This window comes from Zeugodacus cucurbitae, chromosome 2 (assembly GCF_028554725.1).
Source record: "Zeugodacus cucurbitae isolate PBARC_wt_2022May chromosome 2, idZeuCucr1.2, whole genome shotgun sequence".
Lineage (NCBI taxonomy): Eukaryota > Metazoa > Arthropoda > Insecta > Diptera > Tephritidae > Zeugodacus > Zeugodacus cucurbitae.
In genome coordinates this window covers 61,002,578-61,026,857 of record NC_071667.1, presented here as the reverse complement: position 1 = coordinate 61,026,857, position 24,280 = coordinate 61,002,578, and the positions used below count along the sequence as shown (strand labels likewise).

The 24,280-nt window shown below is 30.6% G+C and overlaps 1 protein-coding gene across 1 annotated transcript in view; it reads left to right on the top strand.

The window, feature by feature from the left end:
- Nucleotides 1-24,280, top strand: part of LOC105217214 (tyrosine-protein phosphatase vhp-1) — a 49,551-nt gene that overhangs the window by 2,916 nt on the left and 22,355 nt on the right. Inside the window, exons 2-3 of the mRNA XM_054229223.1 lie at nt 9,776-9,931; nt 19,309-19,533. Of these exons, the coding sequence (XP_054085198.1) occupies nt 9,776-9,931; nt 19,309-19,533 (381 nt within the window). The remainder of the gene's footprint in view (nt 1-9,775; nt 9,932-19,308; nt 19,534-24,280) is intronic.

Here is a 24,280-nt window from a genome sequence, read left to right as displayed (position 1 = left end):
TTTAACTAGTTTCGTCTAATCTTTTCACTTTCTTGCCATTTTTATGCAAAATATAATCAAATTTTATAACCATTTTACTAAGGCGTCTGCTTTGCGTTGCAATTTCTGGCATTTTTGACATTCATAACATTTTTTTTTAATGTTTAGGCAAACGGCAATATTAGATGATAGAACGCTATATTAGATTTTCGAAATTAGTATTTTAAATTTTGGATTTTTTTAAATTATTTTTTGTAAGCTTTAAACAAATTGGTTTAAAGCAGAAATTGGAAAATTATATAATTTTCGAACTTTATTTCGAACATTCGCTCGAATTTTTTTAAATATTCGAAGTTTGAATATTTCTTTATACCTCCGAATTGGTTCAAAAATTTAATTTTCCGAAACTTATAAGTTTTTGTGTTCGAACATTAAATCGAATTTTTTTAAATTTTCGAAATTATATCTTCGAATATTTTAAAAAATTTAATTTACCGAAAGTTATAAGTTGTTATATTCGAAAATTAGTTCGAGCTTTTTTAAATTTTCGAAATTATATCTTCGAATATTTTCAAAAATTTAATTTTTCAAAAGTTATAAGTAGTTATATTCGAACATTAGTTCGAATTTTTGAAATTTTCGAAATTTAAATATTCATTTATATCTTCGAATTCTTTCAAAAATTTAATTTTCCAAAAGTTATAAGTTGTTATATTCGAACATTAGTTAGAATTTTTAAAAAATTTCGAAAATATATCTTCGAATATTTTTAAAAATTTAATTTTGCAAAAATTATAAGTTTATTTGAAATAATGAGTCACATAACTTCATTGTAAATATGCTTTTCTATTGTTTAGAAAAAGCTAGTAAAAATTTAATAGCTGTCCCAGCACTCGCTGAAAATCCCTTTATATAATAATTTGTTTTTCTCAAATTTGTGCACTTATTTTTCATAATTATTACATCAGTCTGAGCATACATACGATATGAATCATTCTGCCACAGAACTCCACACGATTTTCGCAATAAATCAATTAACTTTTGATGTAAGCGTGTGACATGGGAATCCCCTGTTGTGGAAATAAGCTGAAAAGTGAAATCATATCTGCTTAAAATTGAATAAACAAATCAATTGATGTTTGTAAGCGTCGTTTTCAAATGAAACGGAGCTTGTAATTTGTCATGTCAAAGCAACATTGTATTGCAGAATAAAATTAAATAACAAGCATCTCATAAGAAAACCAGTTTTTTTTTCAAAAAATAAATTTTAAAAATATTTTTCTGTTATAAAAGTTCGAATTAATTTCTTATTGTAAATTTGCATATATTTTTTTAATAAAAAAAAATGTTTTAAAATTTTTTAATAAAAAAAAAATATTTTAAATCTTTAAAAATTGATATATATTTTTAAAAGTATTAAATTTTTTTAATATTTTTTTCTTTTTAATATTTTTAAAAATATTAAATTTTTTTATATTAATTTCAATAGCTTCTGTTAAATAAAGCCATTTATTTTACATAATTAATATGCTTATATTTATCTCCCTTAATTTTGTTGATTTTTGTTCATAAAAATACTTTTTAAATTATTCATTATTTTTTATCAATTACAAAGTTGAAACAACTTCCGCTAACATTTTATTTTCATATTTCTCCTCATTTGAATTTAAAAAGCTATTTATATCCCTACTCATAATCTTTTACTTCAATATTTATGATCTAATCGCTTACTCAACTTCTTCTCAGAACTTTATGACTCTCATGCGATTCTGTTGAATTTTATGCTGAAATATATTCTATGTACATGTGATTGGCGTTGCAACCGTTTAGCCGGTTATAGCCGATAGGTTCTATGTACATACAAATCTGTATTTACAAAACGAAGAGTAGTAAAATGTAACACAGGTGGCGTGAAACCCCAAAGAGTTCTAATATTACTTTGTTGCTGTGCCTCATAGTTTTATGCGAAATTTTATGATTTTGTTGTTGGTTGTGTAAGAGTCAGCGTAAAGCGTGACTGAGATTAATTTTTAATATCTAGTACAAAAAATGATATTTTTAAACTATTTTTTTAATAATATTTTTTAAATAAATAATTTTTTTTCAAAAAAATTAAATTAAAAAAAATTTAATATAATATTTTTTTAATTAAATTTTTTTCAACGAAATAAAGTATTTTTAACTAAATAAATTTTAATAATTTTTCCTAAAAAAATTTTTTTTTTCAACAATTTTTTTTAATAATATTTTGTAAACAAAAAAATTTTTATTTAATAAAAAAAATTTAAATAAAAAAAATTAATAAAATAAAAATAAAAAATATTTTTTTGTAAATATATTTATTTTTTATAAATTAATTTTGTTAACAAAATATTTATGCTAGTAGCTCATAACTTTAAATTCGCTTCTTACTGCCTGTGTCACACATTTCTTGCCACACATTTCCTGCCTGGTTCAGCTGCTCTGCAACTTCCTCACAAATGGCGTAGAGTGCAAAATATCCCTAGCGATTTAGTACAATAACAATAAATTCACCATTTTCAAAGTCGCGTTGCGGCTTTCGCGCCTTTTTCGCGAATGGAAGCGCAGGCATACATCTATATATACGTACATATATATGCATGTATGCATTGTTGCAAATAAGCGAAAAAAACAACAACAATATGGAATTTTTCTACATTTTTATATGAAACTAACAGCTATGTCCCTTGCAACAACGACAATTTGAACATCTTCAATTTACGACAAGAAGACAAAATAAAACTTCATATCAACAACTTACAACAACATACATACACATATCTATGTATGTTGGTGTGTGTGTGTGTGTGTATGTATGTATTTGCCTGAAAGTGCCAATATTGTTGGGGTATCGTTGCAATGTGAGTCACAGTTTGAGCGCAACATTTCAAACGAACGAACGAAAGAAAGCAAGCAAGAAAGAAGCGTCAAATGTATGAGCAGAAGAAGAAGAAGAAGAAGAAAATCATACAAAAAAAGCAACAAAAACCACAAAAATTAAACAGCAATGTGAAACTCCAACTGTTGACGAACAAGTAAAGCAGCAAGCAAACTAAACCAGTCACTGCAAAAACAAGAACAACCTTAACAACACTGCAGCAGCAGCAACAACAACAACAAGCGACTCTAGCTACGCGGCGCAGACGAGGGCCCAACCAGCAGAAAACGTGCGACTTGTGTTGGTGGTGCATACTTGCTATTTTTTGTAGTTGTTGTTATTGTTGTTTTATTTTCTGTTGCTAGTTGGCAACACTGTTTTGAACCCGTTTTGAAACGACCTTTCGAGTACGAGTTCGAGTTTTTGCTATAACGATGGCGCAGCAACAGTTTATCACTGTTGTTGTTGTTGTTATTCTTGTTGTTGTTGTTGAAACTCCGGTTGCTGATCGCGTTTTTTACTGTTTTTCTTTTTTTCTCTGTTTGTCTACACACCGTTGATGACTGTTGCGCACAGAGGTGACGTTATTGTTTTTGTTGTTGCTTTAAGCTTCGCTTGTTGCTTATTTATGAGTTGTATGCGAATGTGCGTGCGTCTGTGTGTGTTGTTAGTTGTTTAGGCAGTTGTTGTTTTTGTTGACATACATACATATTTATGTATTTATGTTGTCTGCATTGGTTCGCTTTGGTTTATTTTGCCTTCGAAGCATTCTTTTCTTCGGCAGCCCTCATGTGTTATTATCATTCCTGAATTGCACTACTTGCATATGTTTGTTTTTGTTTTTGTACATATGTACATATGTATGTATGCATTTTATATGCCAGCCAAGAGAACGCTTGCATTTCATTTTTATTTCCAACTTTTGTTTTTTTTAACTTTTTCTTTTGTGTGTGTTGTCGCTGCGTTCTTTGACCGTCCAACTGCCAACGCGGCAAAAGTGCGCTCTAAATTGTATTGCATTCGCACAAAAAAAATCAGAAAAATATAAATAAATGTATGTACATATGTATATAAAGAAAATCGCGGCGCGCCGCACAGTAGCTGCCAAAACACGTTTCCTGCTTCCTTTGACGTCAGCCAAAAACACACAAGCACACAGTAACAACAGCAAAAAATGCAAGAAGTTGCAGAAAATATTTGCGGTCAATTTTGTCGCTGTTTGTTGCCCAAATAGCCGTTACAAGCGCAATTCGTTTTAATCACATGGAAACGTAATATTCGAAATCGAAATTATTTACCCAACCAAATAAACTGATAACGTCAACTATTTTCTCAGGCTTTTTGACTTGGAACTCATACTATGCTATATGAAAATATTATCAAAGTATTTTGTTTCCTTTAGTTTTGGTTTACATTTTTTTTATTTATCATTTCGAAAGCTTTTGTAGCCGCGAAAAAGCTGATATGTCACACTCTATCAGCATATTTCCTGACTGTGGGGTTTTGAATTGCGCTTCACAGAAGTACTTGTGATATATGTACATTTGTTTGTATGTATGTATATTTATAGTTATAATGAAATATGTATAACATGATTCTCGGTATTTACAACTGTTTTCAAAGCTTGTGGAACGGTAGTTATGCTTTTTTGGCATAATAGCATCACTAAATTGCTATAAGTACTTGTTATGCGACAACAATATTTATACCAGTTTGTTACATTTTATACCAGTTTCTTAAAAATGTATACCAGCCTCTTAAATTTTTATACCAGTCTCTTAATTTTAATACCAATTTCCTAAAAATGTATACCAGTCTCTTAAAATTGTATACTAGTCTCATAAAATGTATACCAGTCTCATAAAACTTATGCCAGTCTCATAAAATTTATACCAGTATCTTAATTTTAATACGAATTTCCAAAAAATGTATACCAATTTCTTAAAAATGTATACCAGTCTCTTAAATTTGTATACCAGTCTCATAAAATGTATACCAGTCTCTTAATTTTAATACCAATTTCCTAAAAATATATACCAGTCCCTTAAATTTGTATACCAGTCTCATAAAATATATACTAGTCTCATAAAATTTTTTACCAGTCTCATAAAATCTATACCAGTCTCTTAAAAATGTATACCAGTCTCATAAAATCTATACCAGTCTCTTAAAATTGTATACTAGTCTCATAAAATGTATACCAGTCTCTTAAGTTTGTATACCAGTCTCATAAAACTTATGCCAGTCTCATAAAATGTTTTACCAGTCTCATAAAATCTATACCAGTCTCTTAAAAATGTATACCAGTCTCATAAAATCTATACCAGTCTCTTAAAATTGTCTACTAGTCTCATAAAATGTATACCAGTCTCTTAAGTTTGTATACCAGTCTCATAAAACTTATGCCAGTCTCATAAAATTTACACCAGTCTCTTAATTTTAATACGAATTTCCTAAAAATGTATACCAGTCTCTTAAAATTGTATACTAGTCTCATAAAATGTATACCAGTCTCTTAAATGTGTATACCAGTCTCATAAAATGTATACCAGTCTCTTAATTTTAATACCAATTTCCTAAAAATATATACCAGTCCCTTAAATTTGTATACCAGTCTCATAAAACTTATGCCAGTCTCATAAAATTTTTTACCAGTCTCATAAAATCTATACCAGTCTCTTAAAAATGTATACCAGTCTCATAAAATCTATACCAGTCTCTTAAAATTGTATACTAGTCTCATAAAATGTATACCAGTCTCTTAAGTTTGTATACCAGTCTCATAAAATTTATACCAGTCTCTTAATTTTAATACGAATTTCCAAAAAATGTATACCAATTTCTTAAAAATGTATACCAGTCTCTTAAATTTGTATACCAGTCTCATAAAATGTATACCAGTCTCTTAATTTTAATACCAATTTCCTAAAAATATATACCAGTCCCTTAAATTTGTATACCAGTCTCATAAAATATATACCAGTCTCATAAAATTTTATACCAGGCTCATAAAATCTATACCAGTCTCTTAAAAATGTATACCAGTCTCATAAAATTGTATACCAGTTGCCTGTTCGATTCGCAACTTTCATATTTTGTGCTTTTGAAAAGAAACACTGTTTATGACAGTGCATCAAATTTATACCAGTTGTTTCTTCGATACGTCACAACTTAATTTTGTTGTTTCTTTTGTAAAAATTCAATAACTGCAATTTAATAAACTATATATGAGAAAAATATTTCAAATCCGCTCTTATAATAGTTCCCTTGCAAACGCTAACATGAGTAATTCTATAAATATTTATCATCAGCGCGCTACAAAAATGTACAAATTTTACTTGCTTATCATAGGTTACTCATCTGCTGCCATTTCTTATCATTTTATGCAGTACTAACGCGTGTTAACCTCACTATCGTACACGCTTACATAAACAGATCATTGAAATTTGAAGTTGAACCTGCACAAATATTTGTGCTGTAAGCACAGAGATAGTAGAAAAAGAAAACTTTACACGTACCCTACTTAAATATTTATTTTACACGCACATGCGGGCTGAAGTGTGCACACTTTGTCACTTTAGCTGCAGATAAGCAGCCCTTAAACGGCACAACAAAAGTTACATTAAACTTTCTGTATTTACAACTAGCTGGTGCCCCCTTTTTATGTACATACTATTTACTAGAACTCTTATTCATTTCGCGCTTAATTCATTCAGCTCGACTCAATTCTCGCTGATAAGCATAATTTCTAATCAACAGTCGTTGTACACTCGACCGAGAGGAAGTCAATACACACCAGCAAGCACAATATATGTTCCAATAATGTGGTGTAGCATAGACGACACATTGTATTGTAGAATTTACAAAATTCATGAATTGAAATTTGAAATTCATGAATTAAAAATGACCCGCTTGCATTGTCGCGCCAATCGACTTGTATTTCTGCTGGCTTTGCAGAGTTTTTTAACCGTCCTTTCAGCATTTTGCGCGTACTTCAGCGCTTTTGTGTGTTAAGTTTGTTGTAAGCATGTAGGTTTTCAATAAATTTGTATCGAAATGATTATTTTGTATAGGTTTTAGAGGCCTATAACATATTTTTGTAGTATTCAGTAGTATAAATAAGCCTGAAATTCGTTATTTCTCACCGCAAAATTATTATGTAAAAAATTTTTTTTTTTTTTAATTACGAATATATTATTTGGAAAACAAGAAAAAATCGTATTAGTAACGACTTTCTGTTATCAATTTTCTCGCTCTTCATAGTATATTTTGAAAAGTACCTCTCCCTATCACTCTCACTTAGTAATTGATGTGGTGCTGTACCTTTGCAAATTCACCATTGTACAGTCATCAGTTTTCCCGCATTAGTCAGTTTATTGCCAAAAAACACGGGCTCTTTAGCCGGTTACAACGGTTAAATAAATATTATGTATACAGTTATTATTGGTCATTAACAAATTGATATAGTTTTGATAAGATTATTTTGTAGTGCATTTCATTGATATAGCTAATAAATAATGATTAGTCATGAAATTCGTAATACAGTGTAATTTATATAGATTTTTTTTGTGAAAATTGTTGCTACTTGGTTGTCAAAAATCAAACAGAAGTTTAAAATTAAAAAAAAAAACATTAAAATTTTTAGTACGAAAAAATTCGAAGTACGATATGAAAATTAGTGAATTTTAACGGGAAAAATTTAGAAAAATAGTTTTTGAAACACAAAATTAAAATAATAATAATAATAAAGTAAAAAAAAATACAACAATTATTAAATTTATTTTAATAAAATAAAATAAAAAATACTAATATTTTAATAAAATAAATTTAATTAAATAAAATTTAAAAAATGTTATAAAAAAAATAAATTTTATTAAAAGTTAAAAATGTCCAATCACAATTTTCCAACCACAATTATTCCAATATTTCATTTCACTCCACAATTCACCACAACAACAACAACAAATCTCGTCACTTCGAAATTATATAAAATACCCACAAAACTGCGTCAAGCAATAAAAATATAAATTTCAATAAAACTTACTCAATTCCAACTGGTAAAAATTCAACTTCAACAGCAGCAGCAGCAAAAACTCTAATAACAAATAAAATCGAAAAAAAAACCAAACGAAACAAGTTGACGTCATGCCGTCACATCGCATCGAATCGCGTACGAATTCGATTTTAGTTCTGTTATTGACTTGACTTTTGTTGAATGCCAGTTGCGTGTTAAAATTCTCCACATATCCACACACACTCACATATTTCTCTACGCTTGCATAGCGCAAAGCAATATACTATAATATGTACGCTTGAGTGCATATGCCAGTGTACAGTGTTTGCCGTGTACAACATTTCGATATTGGTTCAATTCATTCAAATAATCGTTTTTGTAAGGTACAAACCGACAAACCGTCAAATGTATGCCAATCTACGCAAATATGGTTTCAATTTGCTGTATTTGGTTTTCTATTTATAATCAACCACCCGGTAGGGAGTAGCAAATTGTTGTTGGTATGGCGAGAATTTTGAAAATTTTTGGAAATATTTTGAAATTTTGCACATTAATATCCATTTTCCTTGAATCTAAAATTTTAATAATTTTTGGAAAATAAAAAATCTAAATTTATTTAATTTTTTTTTAATTTTGTAATTTGGAATTGTTTTAATATTTTTGTAAATAATAATTTTAATTTTAATTTTTATTTTTTTTTTATTTTTTTTTTATTTCTTTTTTAATTTTTTTAATTTTTTATATTTTTTTTATTTTATTTTTTATTAAAAAATTTTTTTTTTAATTTTTATTTTATTTCTTATTTAATTTTTTTTTTTTTTAATTTTTATTTTATTAATTTATAATTTTATTTTTACTTCTTGTAAAACATTATGTATATGTTTTTCCTGCAGCGCATCTGTCTACTTGGTGCACGTTTGTTTGTGCAATTCATTTGTTCACCATTAAATTGATTCTGATATTGTCTATACTATTTAGTATCAATTATTTTTCTTTGATATTTTCAATTGCTCTTTTATTAATTATTGCGTCTTGTTAATTAAATATTTATTTTCATAAAATTTTTAGTTTTTTATTTATTGATTTTTAGTTCAGATTTTTGTCTATTTACTGTTACTATTTTTCTAAATTAATAAAAAAAATTTATAAATAATTAAAAAAATATTTTTTTTTTATTTTTATATTTAATTTAATTAAATTTATTTTTTTATATCATATAATTTTTTTTATTTTATTTCATATATTTTTACATTAACAAAAAAAAAAAGTAAATAATTAAAAAAAAATTGTTTTTTTTATATTTTTATATTTAATTTAATTTAATTTAATTTTTTATATCATATACATTTTTTATTTAATTTCATATTTTCTTACATTAATAAAAAAAAATTAATAAATAATTTAAAAAAATTATTATTTTATATCTTTATATTTTATTAAATTAAATTTAATTTTTTATATCATAAATATTTTTTTTATTTAATTTCATATTTTTTTATATTAAATTAAATTAAAATATTTTTTTTTTATTTATTACTTTTTTGTTTTATTTTATTTTTGCATTTTTTATTATTTTTGAAAATAAAATTTTCTGTAAAATTAAGCGATTAAAAATATATTTTTTTTTATTTTATTTTGTTTTTTTTCATTCAAAAAGTGCTTCCAAAATTGTGTTTTTAAAAAGTTTGAATTCGAAAATTTGACATTTCAAATATATATTTGAAAGTTTGTCTGATTTGATATCTTGTTTCATTATTTTTTTTTTTCATTTTTTAGTTTATTTATCCAGCTTTTGTTAAAAAAAATAAATTTTTTTAAAAAATATTTTTAATATTTTTTATAAACACAATATTAACTAAAACAACTTGTTTTTCTCTCCTCAGATTGTAAACGATCGACAATTTGCGATACACACGGCACAGCTTCGGCACCAGAGGCAATGCCAACAGAAGACTGCAACGAGGATTGGTCCTCAACGGTGCCGCAAACCGGCAATCGTTCACCATTGATGAGAAGCTGCTCCACACCAGCTGTTTATGGTGAGTTTCGAAGTTTTTCAGTATTTTTTTAAGTATATAAATATAACTCAAATTGAACTAAAGACTCGTGAAACATGATAAACGCCAATTGAAATCATTAAAAATTCAGTGATTTTCAATATTAGTGTTTTTATGCCAAGCATTTGCTAACGATATTTGAATAATTGTATTTATTGTACCTATGTCTGTATATATTTCTACTATCTGCTAGGCATTTTTTGCCACTTGCTCACACAGCTGAGTAAGCCAGCATTTATGCAAGTGTTTAGCATACGAAAAACAACACACAGATGCGCATATATGACAAGCAGTACGTGCGCTGAATGCAAATTTTCACAAAAAAAAGTAGAAGAAGAAGAAATATTTGCATAACTGAGGGTAACAAATGATAACCGATATCAGCGACAAGCAAGACACTAAGCGAATTTAGCGAATTTGTTTAGCAGCTTTTTAGTATTTTTTTATTTTTTTTTAAACGAAAATCACAGCTTTTGTCACGCGTGCAATCGGAGCAACTGAAAATACATACATTTAAGTTTATTTATATATATATATATCAGTATATATGTATAAGTGTTTACATATATAAGCTTGTTTATTTATATGTATGCATATAAGCAAGTGTACTTAGGCCTTACACATATTTGCTTGCGTTTTAAATGAATATTTATTTCCTCATCAACGCACTGTCATGCATCAACAGATAAATATAATCACATATGTATATATACATATAGTATGTGCGTAGTTATGTATATGGCTATAAAATAATAAAAATCTGTTTGTGATAGCTTGGCGCACAAAACAAATTGGGTTTGACATATGCAACAACGCTTGGTGGTTTGGCGAGCGTTACGCTGCTATACATACAGACATACAAAGAGATATACACACAATTACACATATGTATGTCTGCATAATGACAAATAAATTGCGACGCTTTGCGGCCAGTAGCTGTCAATTAAAAGCGCATAAAACGCACACAACAACCACAACCACAGCGACAGCGGCAACAAAATCAAAATGGCAGCAACGCAACAGTTACAACTTGTGCCTGCGTTCCAGCGCACGCAAATTAGCCAATAATGCAATTTAAAATTACAATTACTTGATTTTAATACTCGCTTCTCGCTAGTTATATGTATTACAAGCACACATACATATATATAAATATGCAGTTGCATATGTAAGTATGTGTATATATGTTGTTGTAGATTAGCGTGTTTACTGCAACGAGCACGTGCTGCATGCACGCCAAATTCCAAAGCCAGCGCCAGCACCAGCACCACATATTCAGCAGCAGTGCAGTTGCCAACAGGCATCGCTCATATTGCTCATACGCCGTGTAGCACTGCAATAATTCCACTATTATGTATAAATATAAGCGTTGTTTGTGTTGTTGTTGTTGTTGGTTGTAATCATGCAAATTATTTGCATTTTACACAAGCATACAAAACTGCAAGCGCATGCTAATTAAATAGTTCAACAGTTGTTGTTGTTATTATTGTTGTTTTTGCATTTTCACCTTCACAAATGCGCGTGAAAACAAACAGAATAATTTGCAATTGCTATATGCATAACTTCCGTTAGTTGGTGTAATATATGTACATGCGAGCGGTGGGGAGCAGCTAATAAGTAATTCATATTTATGTGTGTGTCACTTTGCATTACAATCTGTACTGTGTGCAGGCATTAGTCGCTAGATCAACGCCATTTATTGGCAAATAATTCGAAAACATCCCCATTCACTCATCGCTGTAGGGTCAAAAGTACACATAACTGTATGTTTGTGTGTTGACTATCATTGCTGGCTGGCGCTGGCGCTATTTAGTGGCCCACAGTGACACGACTGATAAGCGTAGAGATACAAGAAATAAGCATTTGGTAGCGCTATGAGCACGTATGTACATATGTATGGCTGTAAATGCAAAATAAATATTATTTGCATTGCATTTGAAAAAAAAAATCATATGTATGTATGTATGTACACGTGTTTACAATTACATTGCTTACATACTTCGAGCTTGAGCGCTCGGTAGCTTAAGCATGATTCATTTATAAAGCTTAATTGCTCATTTGTTGTGTACTTTAGAATACTTGTTACTTGTTTTTGTTGTTATTGTTTTGATTATCGAACTGGAAACGAGCTCTATAAGGTGACTAGTAAGCAAGAAATAGTAAAAAAAATTAAAAAAAAACTAAAAGTGAAAAGGTATCTAATAAAAATCGCAACTGTTTTTAATTTCAGCAAAATATTAAAAAAATCAAGAAAAAATTTTTTTTAATTCGAAAAATTTTTTTTTTACATTTTTGAAAATTATTATATTAATATTATTAAATATTTTACTACATTTTTCTGCTAGTAAATAGAAAAACTGTGAAAAAATTGCAATGAAAAGGTATCTCATAAAAATCGCAACTTTTTTTAATTTTAAAAAATATTAAAAAATCAAGAAAATATTTTTTTTTAAATCAGAAAAAAAAATTTTGAAATTTTTTATTTTAATTTTATTAAATATTTTACAACATTTTTCTGCTAATAAATAGAAAAACTTTGAACAAAATAGAAATGGAAAGGTATCTAATAAAAATCACAGTTATTTTAATTTCAAAAAAGATTAAAAAATCAAAAAAATATTTTTTGTATTCGAAAAAAAATTTTTGAAATTTTGAAAATTATTATATTAATTTCACTAAATATTTTACAACATTTTTCTGCTAGTAAATAGAAAAACTTTAAACAAAATAGAAATGGAAAGGTATCTAATAAAAATCACAGTTATTTTAATTTCAAAAAAAGATTAAAAAATCAAAAAAATATTATTTGTATTCGAAAAAAATTTTTTGAAATTTTGAAAATTATTATATTAATTTTACTAAATATTTTACAACATTTTTCTGCTAGTAAATAGAAAAACTTTGAACAAAATATAAATGAAAAGGTATCTAATAAAAATCACAGTTATTTTAATTTCAAAAAAAGATTAAAAAATCAAAAAAATATTTTTTGTATTCGAAAAAAAATTTTTGAAATTTTCAAAATTATTATATTAATTTTATTAAATATTTTACAACATTTTTCTGTTAGTAAATAGAAAAACTTTGAAAAAAATAGAAATGGAAAGGTATCTAATAAAAATCGCATTTTTTTTTTAATTTCAAAAAATATTTAAAAAATCAAAAAAAAAAAAATATTTTTTTTATTCGAAAAAAAAAATTTTGATATTTTGAAAATTATTATATTAATTTTATTAAATATTTTTATAATTTTTTTCTGCCATTGTAATTTTTTTTTTCAAAGATAAAAAATTCCACCACTTAGTAAATTAGAAAATTTTTGTTTGAAATTTTGAAAATTATTACATTAATATTATTAAATATTTTACTACATTTTTCTGTCATTACATAAAATTTTTTTTAAGATAAAGAACAAATTTCGCCACCACTGTAATTACACCTGAGCACTTAATTATCTGTTAACCTTTTCATAATCGATTACTTGAGTGCTTCACGCATACAACTTCATTTCGCTTATTGTGAAATTAGTTATAAATGCATACATACATATATGTATAACTGTTACTAACCGCCTTAGCAAATTAATTACTCAGCAGGATCAAACGATGACAAGTCAACATTCCTCAACGCCATTGATCATGCACAATCATACAAATAAGCACTCAATTATATACATGTACATATGTAAATATTGTGATATTAGTCACTAACTAGGATGCGCGGTCTTTGTATTTTACCCAGGTACAGAGTGAGCACATATAAAATCAATGTCTATAAAACGACATTACTCAAGTGTTTGTAATCCGTCGCTGAATCAGCAAAAATGTGGGTTGGTTTTGAGAGAACATTTAGATTATCAGTGAAATTTGTTCAAAAAGTACAATATATAGCCTTTCATGTTTGTACATATATAAATAATATGAGACACCACTCAAATGTGACGGGAATGTTAAAGGTTAGTGTGACTAAAGAACCTAAAATTGAGATCATCGTGGAACTATGTACATATTGCGACTCATCGAGGAGTCACTACCAGGTGGTAGAGTTTCTAAAAATGATGAATCATGTATAAATAATAAAGTTTGAATAGTATAAATTTTGGCTTATTTTTTTTTTTTAATTTTAGAAAACTTTTTGTTTTCAATATAAAAATTGTTTATAAGTCGAAAATTATAATAGTTATTATTAAAAAAAAAAATTCAAACGCGGAATACAAAAATATTCTGATTTTCACACATTAAATTTTCGAGTTGTTAGCGAGTATTGAATAGAACAAAAGACTGGTATAAATTGTAATAAACTGGCATAAATTATAAGAAACTGGTATGAATTATAATAAACTGGTATAATGAAATTATAGTTATTTCAAATTCGCCAAAAAATTAGAATGTAACAAATCGAAAAAACTGGTATAAAATAAATATACTGGTATAATCAAGTAGTAGCAATATAGCAAGTAGATCATGAAAGGTCTACAAACTAACTTGAATGAAATGTGATTACTCCCTTGCTGGTTTCATTTGTAAAATTTTGAAAAATAAAATAAATTTTTTAACCTTAAAATTATGAAGCTGATAAGTGGTGATTCGAAGACAACAACGTTAAGTGCCCTATAAATAAACACAAGAACTTTACAACAAACAAAAAATAGCTAATATTTTCAACATAAGTAAATTGATTTTACGAGATTTCTGTATATAAGTATATACTTATATATTTTAAACTTGTCATCATAAAACTGAGAGCTTTATAGTATAAAAAAATATTTCAGTGAATTTCTGCTTCTTTAAAAATTAAAAAAAAAATTAATATGAACAATAAATTCTTTATATTAATTAATATAAGAAGATCATAAGGCAGAACTCATATATACATATATATTTAAATATATTCTTTATAATAAAATTTATTGTCTTGTATTAATAACATAGTTTCCAGGAAGTATGTGTAATTATAATATATTGCGTTGGTAAATATAATATATTGACAATTGCGTGTTTAATTATTAAAGTGCTGATAAACGAATTTGTAAAAAAAAAATTATTTAAAAAAATCAAAAAATAAAAATAAACAAAAAAAATATTAAAAAATATAAAACAATTAAAAAAAAAATATTTATACCAAAAAAATATAGTATTTTGTTAGAAAAATCCAAAAAAGTATATTTTTGAATTTTGGATATTCTGATTTCCTGCTTATCTGGTACTTCTTACTACTCTACATTATTCTTTTGCTGATTGCCATTTTATTTTTTGTTGATAACGATAAAGAAGTAGTGGTTTTTCGTTGTGGCATGAGAAATTTCATTTCAAAAATAATTTCAAGAATAATTTAAAAAAACAATTTCAAAAATTATTTCGAAAAATTATTTCAAAAATTTACAAAAATTCCGCAACCACACTGACAAGGTCATACAATATTACACATAACAACATGCAACAACTTATGCAATTTTCCTCAACTGCCGTTACTGACATGCCATTATATACATACATACATATAAAAGTATGAAAATATTTCTGCATACACTCAGACCTCGCATGCCTACACAAACGAAAAGCAAATCAAAATTCAGCAGTCAAAACAAAACTGGCGGTCGTCATGGTAATCCTTAGTCATAAAAGGGACATAAACAAAAACATAACATTCCACCATGCCACAAAATGTGAATGCGAAGGCAAAAAAGAAAATGCATGATAACCCAATTAGAAGCTTTATGACGGCGAGGAAAATCAATATACGTCTGAATATAGTTGAAAGCAAGGGTTTTAGTGGCAAATAGCTGTGTGCACTTTAGTGGAAGCGGCCTAAGGATGACATACACATGGATTATATTGTATATATTTGTATGTATGTATTATATGTATATATGTATATTTGTACATATGTATGTATTATATGTTTTTAGCTGCCAAATTGGCGTATTTCTCGCAACAATTTCGCTTGCCACTAATGAGTATAGCGGTAAATGTGCGCAAACTATTGTTTTAACAAGCAATATGGGCACTAATTAATATAGCATAGATATGCGTGCATACACACATACATATATACATAAAAACATATTACAACAACACTATTAAAAAAGTACAAATTACAAGCGAGCAACATGAATTTTTCGTGCCAAGCAAAAACGTGGAAAATAAGCCACCCAATGCTGCGCCGCACTACTCACATGCAGACACATACATACATACTTACATATGTACATTATTTGTTGTTTTTGTGTGCACCCCATTGCCGCTCTGCTCATCAGCTTGAAATTTCAACGCCACTGTCAGCCGCAATTATTGCGTGTATACGGACTACTTTTGCTATTAATTTTGTATTTAGTTGCTCATACATACATACATATGTACATGCATATGTAATATAGTTGTTGTTGTTGTTTGTGGTAAAAGTTGCTGCTGCTGCTGCTGGCTCAATTGAAAGCACTTAATAAAAATTTACAACAATTCTTCAAGCATAATATACTAAACGCTCTCGTCAAATGTTAGAAAAACAGCAGAGGAAGTTGGCGCGAGAGAGAGAAGGGGGGCGAGAAGGCGTTGTGTACAAATATAATGGCTATAAATACGGGCATATGTTGTTGTTTGTATGTATGTATGTGGCATGTTGGAAGCGATTAATACGCACGCAAGTTGTTGTTGTTGTTGCTTCAGCGTTGTTGTAATAATGAAGTATATTTGTATTACACACGGCGCTGTGCGGTCGATCGCATCGCTGGCATGACTCATGCGAACCGCGTGTAATTTTATTGCGTTTCTTTCAAAGAAAACTCGCACACGCACTCACACACACACTCACTAGACGTGCATGTGTACCAGAGCAGGGCGAAAAGCCAATAGCAACAACAACAACTACATACATATTATAGAAAATAGTAAAAATAATAAGCAGCGCAATTACAACAATGCTTCTCGAGTTGTTGAGACGCGTCAAATTTCAATTGCTGCTGATACGTGCGTACGCACATATGAAGATACGAAAAAACACACATACATACAAGTGTTGTTGTGTGCGTGTCATTTAAGGCTCGTTTTACTATAATTATTTTGTTTTGTGGCGGTTTGGAGGCAGCAGCAAACAAACGAGCCTCCATCAGATTTATTAATTACATACGGATATTTATAAACACATATGTACATACATACAGATATAAATATGAACATCCGTTATATAAATCGGAGTCAAAAAGTCAAGCCTCGCATCTACAGTGACAAACGAGATCGAGTAAATCACTTTAGAGCAAAACTTGTGACGTCATTTTAGCACTAAACTGAGAGAGAGAGAGACAGAAAAAGAAAGAGAGAGAGAGATTTGAAAAAAAAAATATTTTTTTTTTCTAATTATATCAGGTGTGACTATTGTGAACTATTTTTCATCAAATATATAATCGCTGTCCTCGATTTGTCAAAACTTGTAAAGTGGCGAATCGAACAGACAACTGGTATAAGTTAAACGGACTGGCTTAATTGAACCAATAAGCACTTAAAAGAGATTTTACTACTTTGAGGTGTCCTAGAGGCTTTAAACTCAACTGCTTCATTGTTACTTATACATATAAATTGTTCTGAAAGAGAGGAAAGTAAAGCTTTAGCGAACAGAGAACTAAGCAATCAAAATCGATCAATATCAGTTTGCTGTCTAGACCCAAATAGACTAGAATTGTGATCAAATTTTGAGCCCCTGTATTCATGAATACTATTTTCCACTATAAACTCTGGTAGAGGTCTGGAAAATTCGAAAGTCTACACTTTTTGGAGTAAATGTACTTTGAAACTCCCTCTTCTCATACTGCAGTTCCACATGAAAACACTATTCCCTGGAAGTAATAAACATACGAGTGAATCTGAAAAACTGATTTTATTACTTCTCGTAATTGTTGTCGTCTAATTTTCCAGCATATGCACGTCATTTTAAGGCCTAACTGGGTAACAATCTGACTATAGAGACCCTTCAAATGCTAAGCATTTCTAACAATTCTCAACGCGTACGCATATTTTTACGAGCGCACACACATTTGCATTAGCAACATGTACGAGACTAGCTCATAACTATTAATTTTTCTTTTTTTTTTACTTGCCTCGAGGGCAGAAGCGACGTCAGCAAATACATACCGACGATTGTGTGCTCGTGAAAAACACAAACTGCTCACGCTTGATCTACAGATCGCTCGACAAACGATCGCATACATTTGCGCTAAATACGAAATTACAACAACAAAAAAGAAAGAAAGAAGCACAGCAAACATTACAATTGAGCAACACTGGCCGAATACATTGACCGCACGTTTTACACGCGGAAAAACAGAAAATTTACAAAAAAACATAAAAATAAAATAAAGAAAATAAAACCAAAAAAAAAAAAACTAAGGGTCCAAATGAGGCCAGTTTTCTGAGTGCGGCGTAATATGGCCCATAATTTACAGCTGTGTTGAAAATTTATTTATAAATACAATGTAATTGTTCGCTTAATTTTATATATGCACATATTCATATATATATATATTTTTTTTATGTTTTTGTTGTTGCTTTGTATGCCAAAAATAACCGAAAATAATGCAATGCCGAAATACAGTATCACAGTTTTCCTGTTTTTACTGGAGCTTCCCGAGCGCGAGTCACTCGAAAGCAAAACAAGCAACTTATTTCAGAATGAAATGGTTGAGAAGTATATAATATATATGTACATATGTATGCGCTTAAATATAATTTTTATTCCATATAAATATTTGTTTGTAGGTGGAGCCGCTTTACCAATAAGCTGATGAGCGCATAATATTATAATACGAGTATCATATTAATAAGCATTGCCTGAAGTCATAAATATACTCATATAAATATATATAGAAATATATATGTATATATATATTTGTTTGTTTGTATGTATCTGCCTTAAAACGCGCTAAATTGGGCGCGTGCGGCTTAAACCACATTCGAGTACTGATATGCGCCATAAATTCTTGTATACATATGTATATATATATCGAAGCTGCTCTGTAATAAGATCATTCATCAACGCACCATTTTTGTTTGCTAATAAATTTTTCACTAGACTCTTTTTCAATTTTCAACATTTTTATGGAACAAGCTTGTCATTTGCGTCGTAATAATAATGTATTTGTAGTGTAGAATATTAAGTAATCGAAGCTAAATGCAAATTTGTACAGGTAGACATACATATAATTATACATATATACATACATACTATATAAACAAAGTAATATCGGAAGCAAGTACTCTCGCTTAAACAAAATTAATTTTTAATACCTTCAATTATTTTTCAAAATATTATATGCAAATTTATTTAATTTTAGTTAAAATCATATCTAATTTTAATCCTCTTCTCCTTCTTAGATATTGAAACCCATCCCGCGTCACCAGTTTTCCCCCATTTACTGCTGGGCAATGGCAAAGATGCCAGCGATCCGAGTAGTGTGGGCGCTAATTGTGTTTTGAATGTTACCTGCCAAGCACCGAGTTCAGGTCCAGCGCCGGGACTTAAATATAAACAGATACCTGCCAGTGATACGCCACATCAAAATATCAAACAATATTTTCAGGAAGCCTACGATTTTATTGGTGAGTAGCAACACTTATTTATTACTAAATATTTTGTGGAGTTTGCTAAATCAGAAAATCAATGGGGTTGTGAGTCACGTGTAAACGTTAATTGAGGTTAGATTGAAGTGCGTGGTAAAAATTAAAAAAAAAATGTATTATAATAGAATGAAAACTATTTTTACAAAGAATATTAGAAGATTACTTTCGGAATTTAAAAAAAAAATTTTTTTTTCATTTTATTGACATAATAAATCCTAAACTCTTAATTAAATATATCATCTCCCAGCTCTTTCCCATAAAAATAAAATATTTTAGTTTAAATTCTCTCGCACTAGGCTAAATTGCTTAGTTTTATTGAACACAAATCTACAACTGCTCACTTTCACCACACCGCCACTACTGTACCACCATCACGCCAATCCTAAAACTTTTCAGCATTACTCATTTAGTTAACTCACTAGTTAACATGCTTTTTTAATGCCTTTATTTAATTATAGCTATACACAGCCTTAAAGAGATTTGTCACTATCCACGCGCCTTTGACATTTGCGAGAAAAATTTGTGAAAATAAATTTGAGAAAAACCTTGTACACTTACTCATTGTGTGCACACAACAATAAATACACGTGGGATTAAGCAGAAAACATATTTCAATATTGCTAAATTTAAATTACTAAAACGGCTTTTTCGGGTTCTTGTTTTTTAACGCTTTCTTGACGTCAATCGCCAGTTTGCGCGGCGTTCAGAATTTTCCTCAACAATTATGTGTACACACATATATACTACATACAAAAGTTGTTGTTGTTGCTGTTGTTGTTGTTGTAGCGTGTTATGACTTTTGCGTAGCAAAGAAAATTATTTTTAATATTATTTGCTATAGACTTGCATATATTCCATAGAAATTCCCTTTAGTTGCATTTTGCATTTTTCATTTTTCTGACCGTTGTTGCTTTCGCTAAGCAATCGATAAAAGTCGTCAGCGACTCGTCATAGCGGTGAAGCCTGCAATTTTATTTAATTAGCGACATTAATGCAAGCAGCTTGCTGCCTCTTGTTGTTGTTGTTATTAATATTATAGTTTTTTTTTCATTTGGTTTGACGCTCCTGTTTGTAACGACAATCAAATTTACAACACTTGCAACAACAACGCAACTACTTTACTGTCTACCATTTGAGTGACTGTCCAACCGTGCAACTCAGCAACACACACACACACATGCATACAGGCAAACACGCATTGACTGCGCAGCGCCTGTCGTTAGCATTGCTGTAGTGTCGGCTGGTTGGCCATGTCTTGCTACGCCATTCGTCACAGACAGTATGGCTCCTAGTGACACTTACATAAGCACACAAAGTTACGTGGCTGTCGGTGTGTGTGTATGTGTGTTGTAGGTCGTGCGACCCTCCAGACTGCAGCAGGCGCAGTTGTGTTGGTGTTGTTGCGAAAAAGGCCAACAGCCCGAACCATACAATGCGAGGGAATGCCTGGGAAAAGTTGTGTAAACGACGACTTCGTTGACGGCGTGAAAGCCCTGTTGGCTGTCGCTGTGTTATTGATTTGTTGTTGTTGTTGGCATTTTGTTGGAGCAGGAGACTTTAGGCAGTCAAAAAGGCGTCCGTACGTGTGTGTGTGGTCAGAGTTGGACTCAAAACGGTGTTTTGCGTGTATTATTTCATTGCTGTTGATTTAGTGACTGTTGCCGGCAAGCGTGTCGGCCAACCATTTGATGGCGCTGCCGCTTTATGCTTATTGTTTTTGTTATTATTATTGCTTTTGTGTTTGTGTTTTTTTGCGCATTTGCTCCTGGCTGACCTGCTGTCTGACATTTCTCGCTGTGGCAAGTTTCTTTACCGCCCTACCACGACTGTGTGGCATGACGCATCGCAATCGCAGCGATATCCCGTTAGCTAGCTGTGCAATCAACAGTAACCACAAGCATTCTTCCGGTATACACCACCCACCTTCCACCCAGTTGCACTTGTGCACCCCTTCCCTGTGAAAGTTGAATTCACTCATTCTTCCCCTTCACCACACCTTTGTCGCCCGTGCACTCAGCACTCAGGACTTCCTTTAATGTTTATTTGTTTATATCGAGCTCACGATGATTAGTCATCCTCAGTTTGCTTCGTGTGCCAGCGCATTTACGCAGCAAAATCGATCTGAGGGGTTGTTGCTACTGGCTGTTGTTGTTGTTGTTTCGATTTCTGTTGTCTTTAGTTGTTGTAAGTATTTGTTGCTTTTTTTACGCCGGCAACGCAACGTTTTACGTCACGTACACACAGTTTTGTCCTCGCGGTCATATGCGTATGGAAAGCAGGCACGCACTACTAAAGTAAGTCAGAATGGCAACCCAGTAGGAAAAATTTACATAAAGAATATGACAGAAGATCACAAAGGTGAAAGCGAGTGTAAGGTGTGTAGAAATTTTAAGAAAATGCAACAAAATGAGGTTCATACTTTCAAAAAAACTTTCAAAGCTCAAAAAGCTTTCAAAGCTTGAAGTCAGCGCAACCTTTCGAAGCCAGTTTTGACAGCTGTCAGCTATGAAAATCACTTCGAAATCACTTTTCGACATTTTCGAAAACGTTTGCTTGATTAGCAAACAGCTAAAATACAACAAAGAGCTCAACTGAAGCTTCAAAGTCTATCAATTCTTCAGCAATTATTTTCAAATTTTCAAATTTTTAAATTTTCGAATTTTCGAATTTTCTTATATTCGAAATCGAAAATTCGCTTTTGAACTTCGAAATTTTCCATTTTATTTGCCATTACTACATTTTTACACACCGTACAACAAAACTTCACGCTTTCCGGCAGGTAAATGAGAAGGAAGTGCTTTGTGATGTATGAGTAAAGCAACAACAACAACAACACCAACACCAACACACACACATTCAACGCTTACAAAATCCAAAAATAACAAACAACACCACAACAGCTACTGTTTGACATGCCTTTGCCGGTTTGTTGTAGTTGTAGTTGTTGTTGTGCTTGTCACAACAGCTGCCACGAGCACGTCTGTAGCCTTAAGCGCACACATACAGACATAGAAAAACTCATGTGAATGCTTGCTGTTGGTGGTGGTGGCATTATTTTTGTTCCTCAACATGTGTTGTTATTTTTGTTATTGCTGCTGCTGCTGCCGCTTTTGATGCTAATGATGTTGAGGATGGCGCACTGTCGATGAGTCATCGCCTTTGCAATGCAAATGTGGTACAAACAGCCGCCACACACCAACTTCAAACCGACCAACCAACCCACCCACCGGCGTAACACCCTTCTGTTTATTCTTTTCTTTTATTTTTGTTATTTTCTCATATATATTGCAAATAACAACAACAACACCGCAGCACCTCAGCATTGTGGCTTGTCGCTGCTACTCATTGCGCCTTTCGGGCTGTCATCGATTTTGCTTTATTTTCGCTTTATTGCGTCGTACATTTAACCGTTAGCATGACTCGCGGAGGAGTCCAACGTCTCGCTCCCCTTTGAATGGCTGCGTCATGTTTTTCTATACTTATTTGGCTGCCTTGAGGCAAATCCTTAGCTCCACCGCAAACCACCTAAGATGGGCAGTCAGACATTTGTGTATATATATATATAATTCATATGTGTTTATATATATATATATATATGTTTATATGTATGTTTATATATATGTACTCATATATGCGCTTACCTCCACCACCTTTGCCTTCCTGCCGCGGGGCATTGATCTATTTTCGGACGTGCGCTGCGCAGCAAATCGAAGGACGGTGGACATTCCACACTCTTGCCACTGCCAGCAGACATACAGACATACAGATATACATACATATATACAGCGAAATGTAGTAGCCGTAAACATTAATTCTGCCTTTTGGCGGGACAACGCGCGTCTATAGCACTACCTTGGGGCTAAATTGTTGACACGCGGCATTTTGCTGTTTTCCCGCGCTTCTCTCTCCCTCTGCCACTCAGTCGTTGAGTAATCCAATGATTTGCTTGTTTTCTTTTTCTTTTTTTGCTTATAGGGTTTTGCAATTTGCATCAACTACTTGCATAGCTTAATTTTACAGTTATTTGAGCTAGCCGCGTTGACTGCTAGACCAATACTCCTTCAAAGTGTGGGCTACAAATAATTTTCTTTACTTTTCCACAGTTATTTACAAGCGACTTTCTTCAACTTTTTTTCTTTGTTTACGAAATTATCGCTTAGGCTCTTACGTAACTTACATAACGACTTGTTCTTAATGCAAATATCCATCCATTCATCCATTTATTTTAACAACTGCTCGCATTTTCTGTCGTAAGTGGCTATTTGTAGTCATTTCTACTCATTTTTCCCAACGATTATTACCAAAAAAAAATATTCCATTAGCCAGCTGCTAATGACAGGTGTGTGGCTCTTGCGTATACGTTAGCGCAAGTGTTTCCATTTGCCAGCGTTGCGTGTGCCCGTTTTTGTCTATGATCCCTATTTTGCGTGTCCTTTTCTAATTATACCGTTACCGTGTACCGTGTCTATTATTTCTAATGCGTACGAAAATACAATAAAAATACGAATTTATAGGGAAATTTTGTGTAATTAACTATTTATTGAGTACATGCAATGTGGTTATTTCGGGCGTGTACATTTTGGCGATTTAGTCATTGCTGTCAATTGTGGGGTTTGAGGTATCAGAAAAAAGGTTTTGGAGGAAATAAAAGTCTTATTTAGGTTAGTAAGAGCTTTAATAACTAAAATAATTATAAAAAGAAGTGTTAAAGAAAATGAAAAAAAAG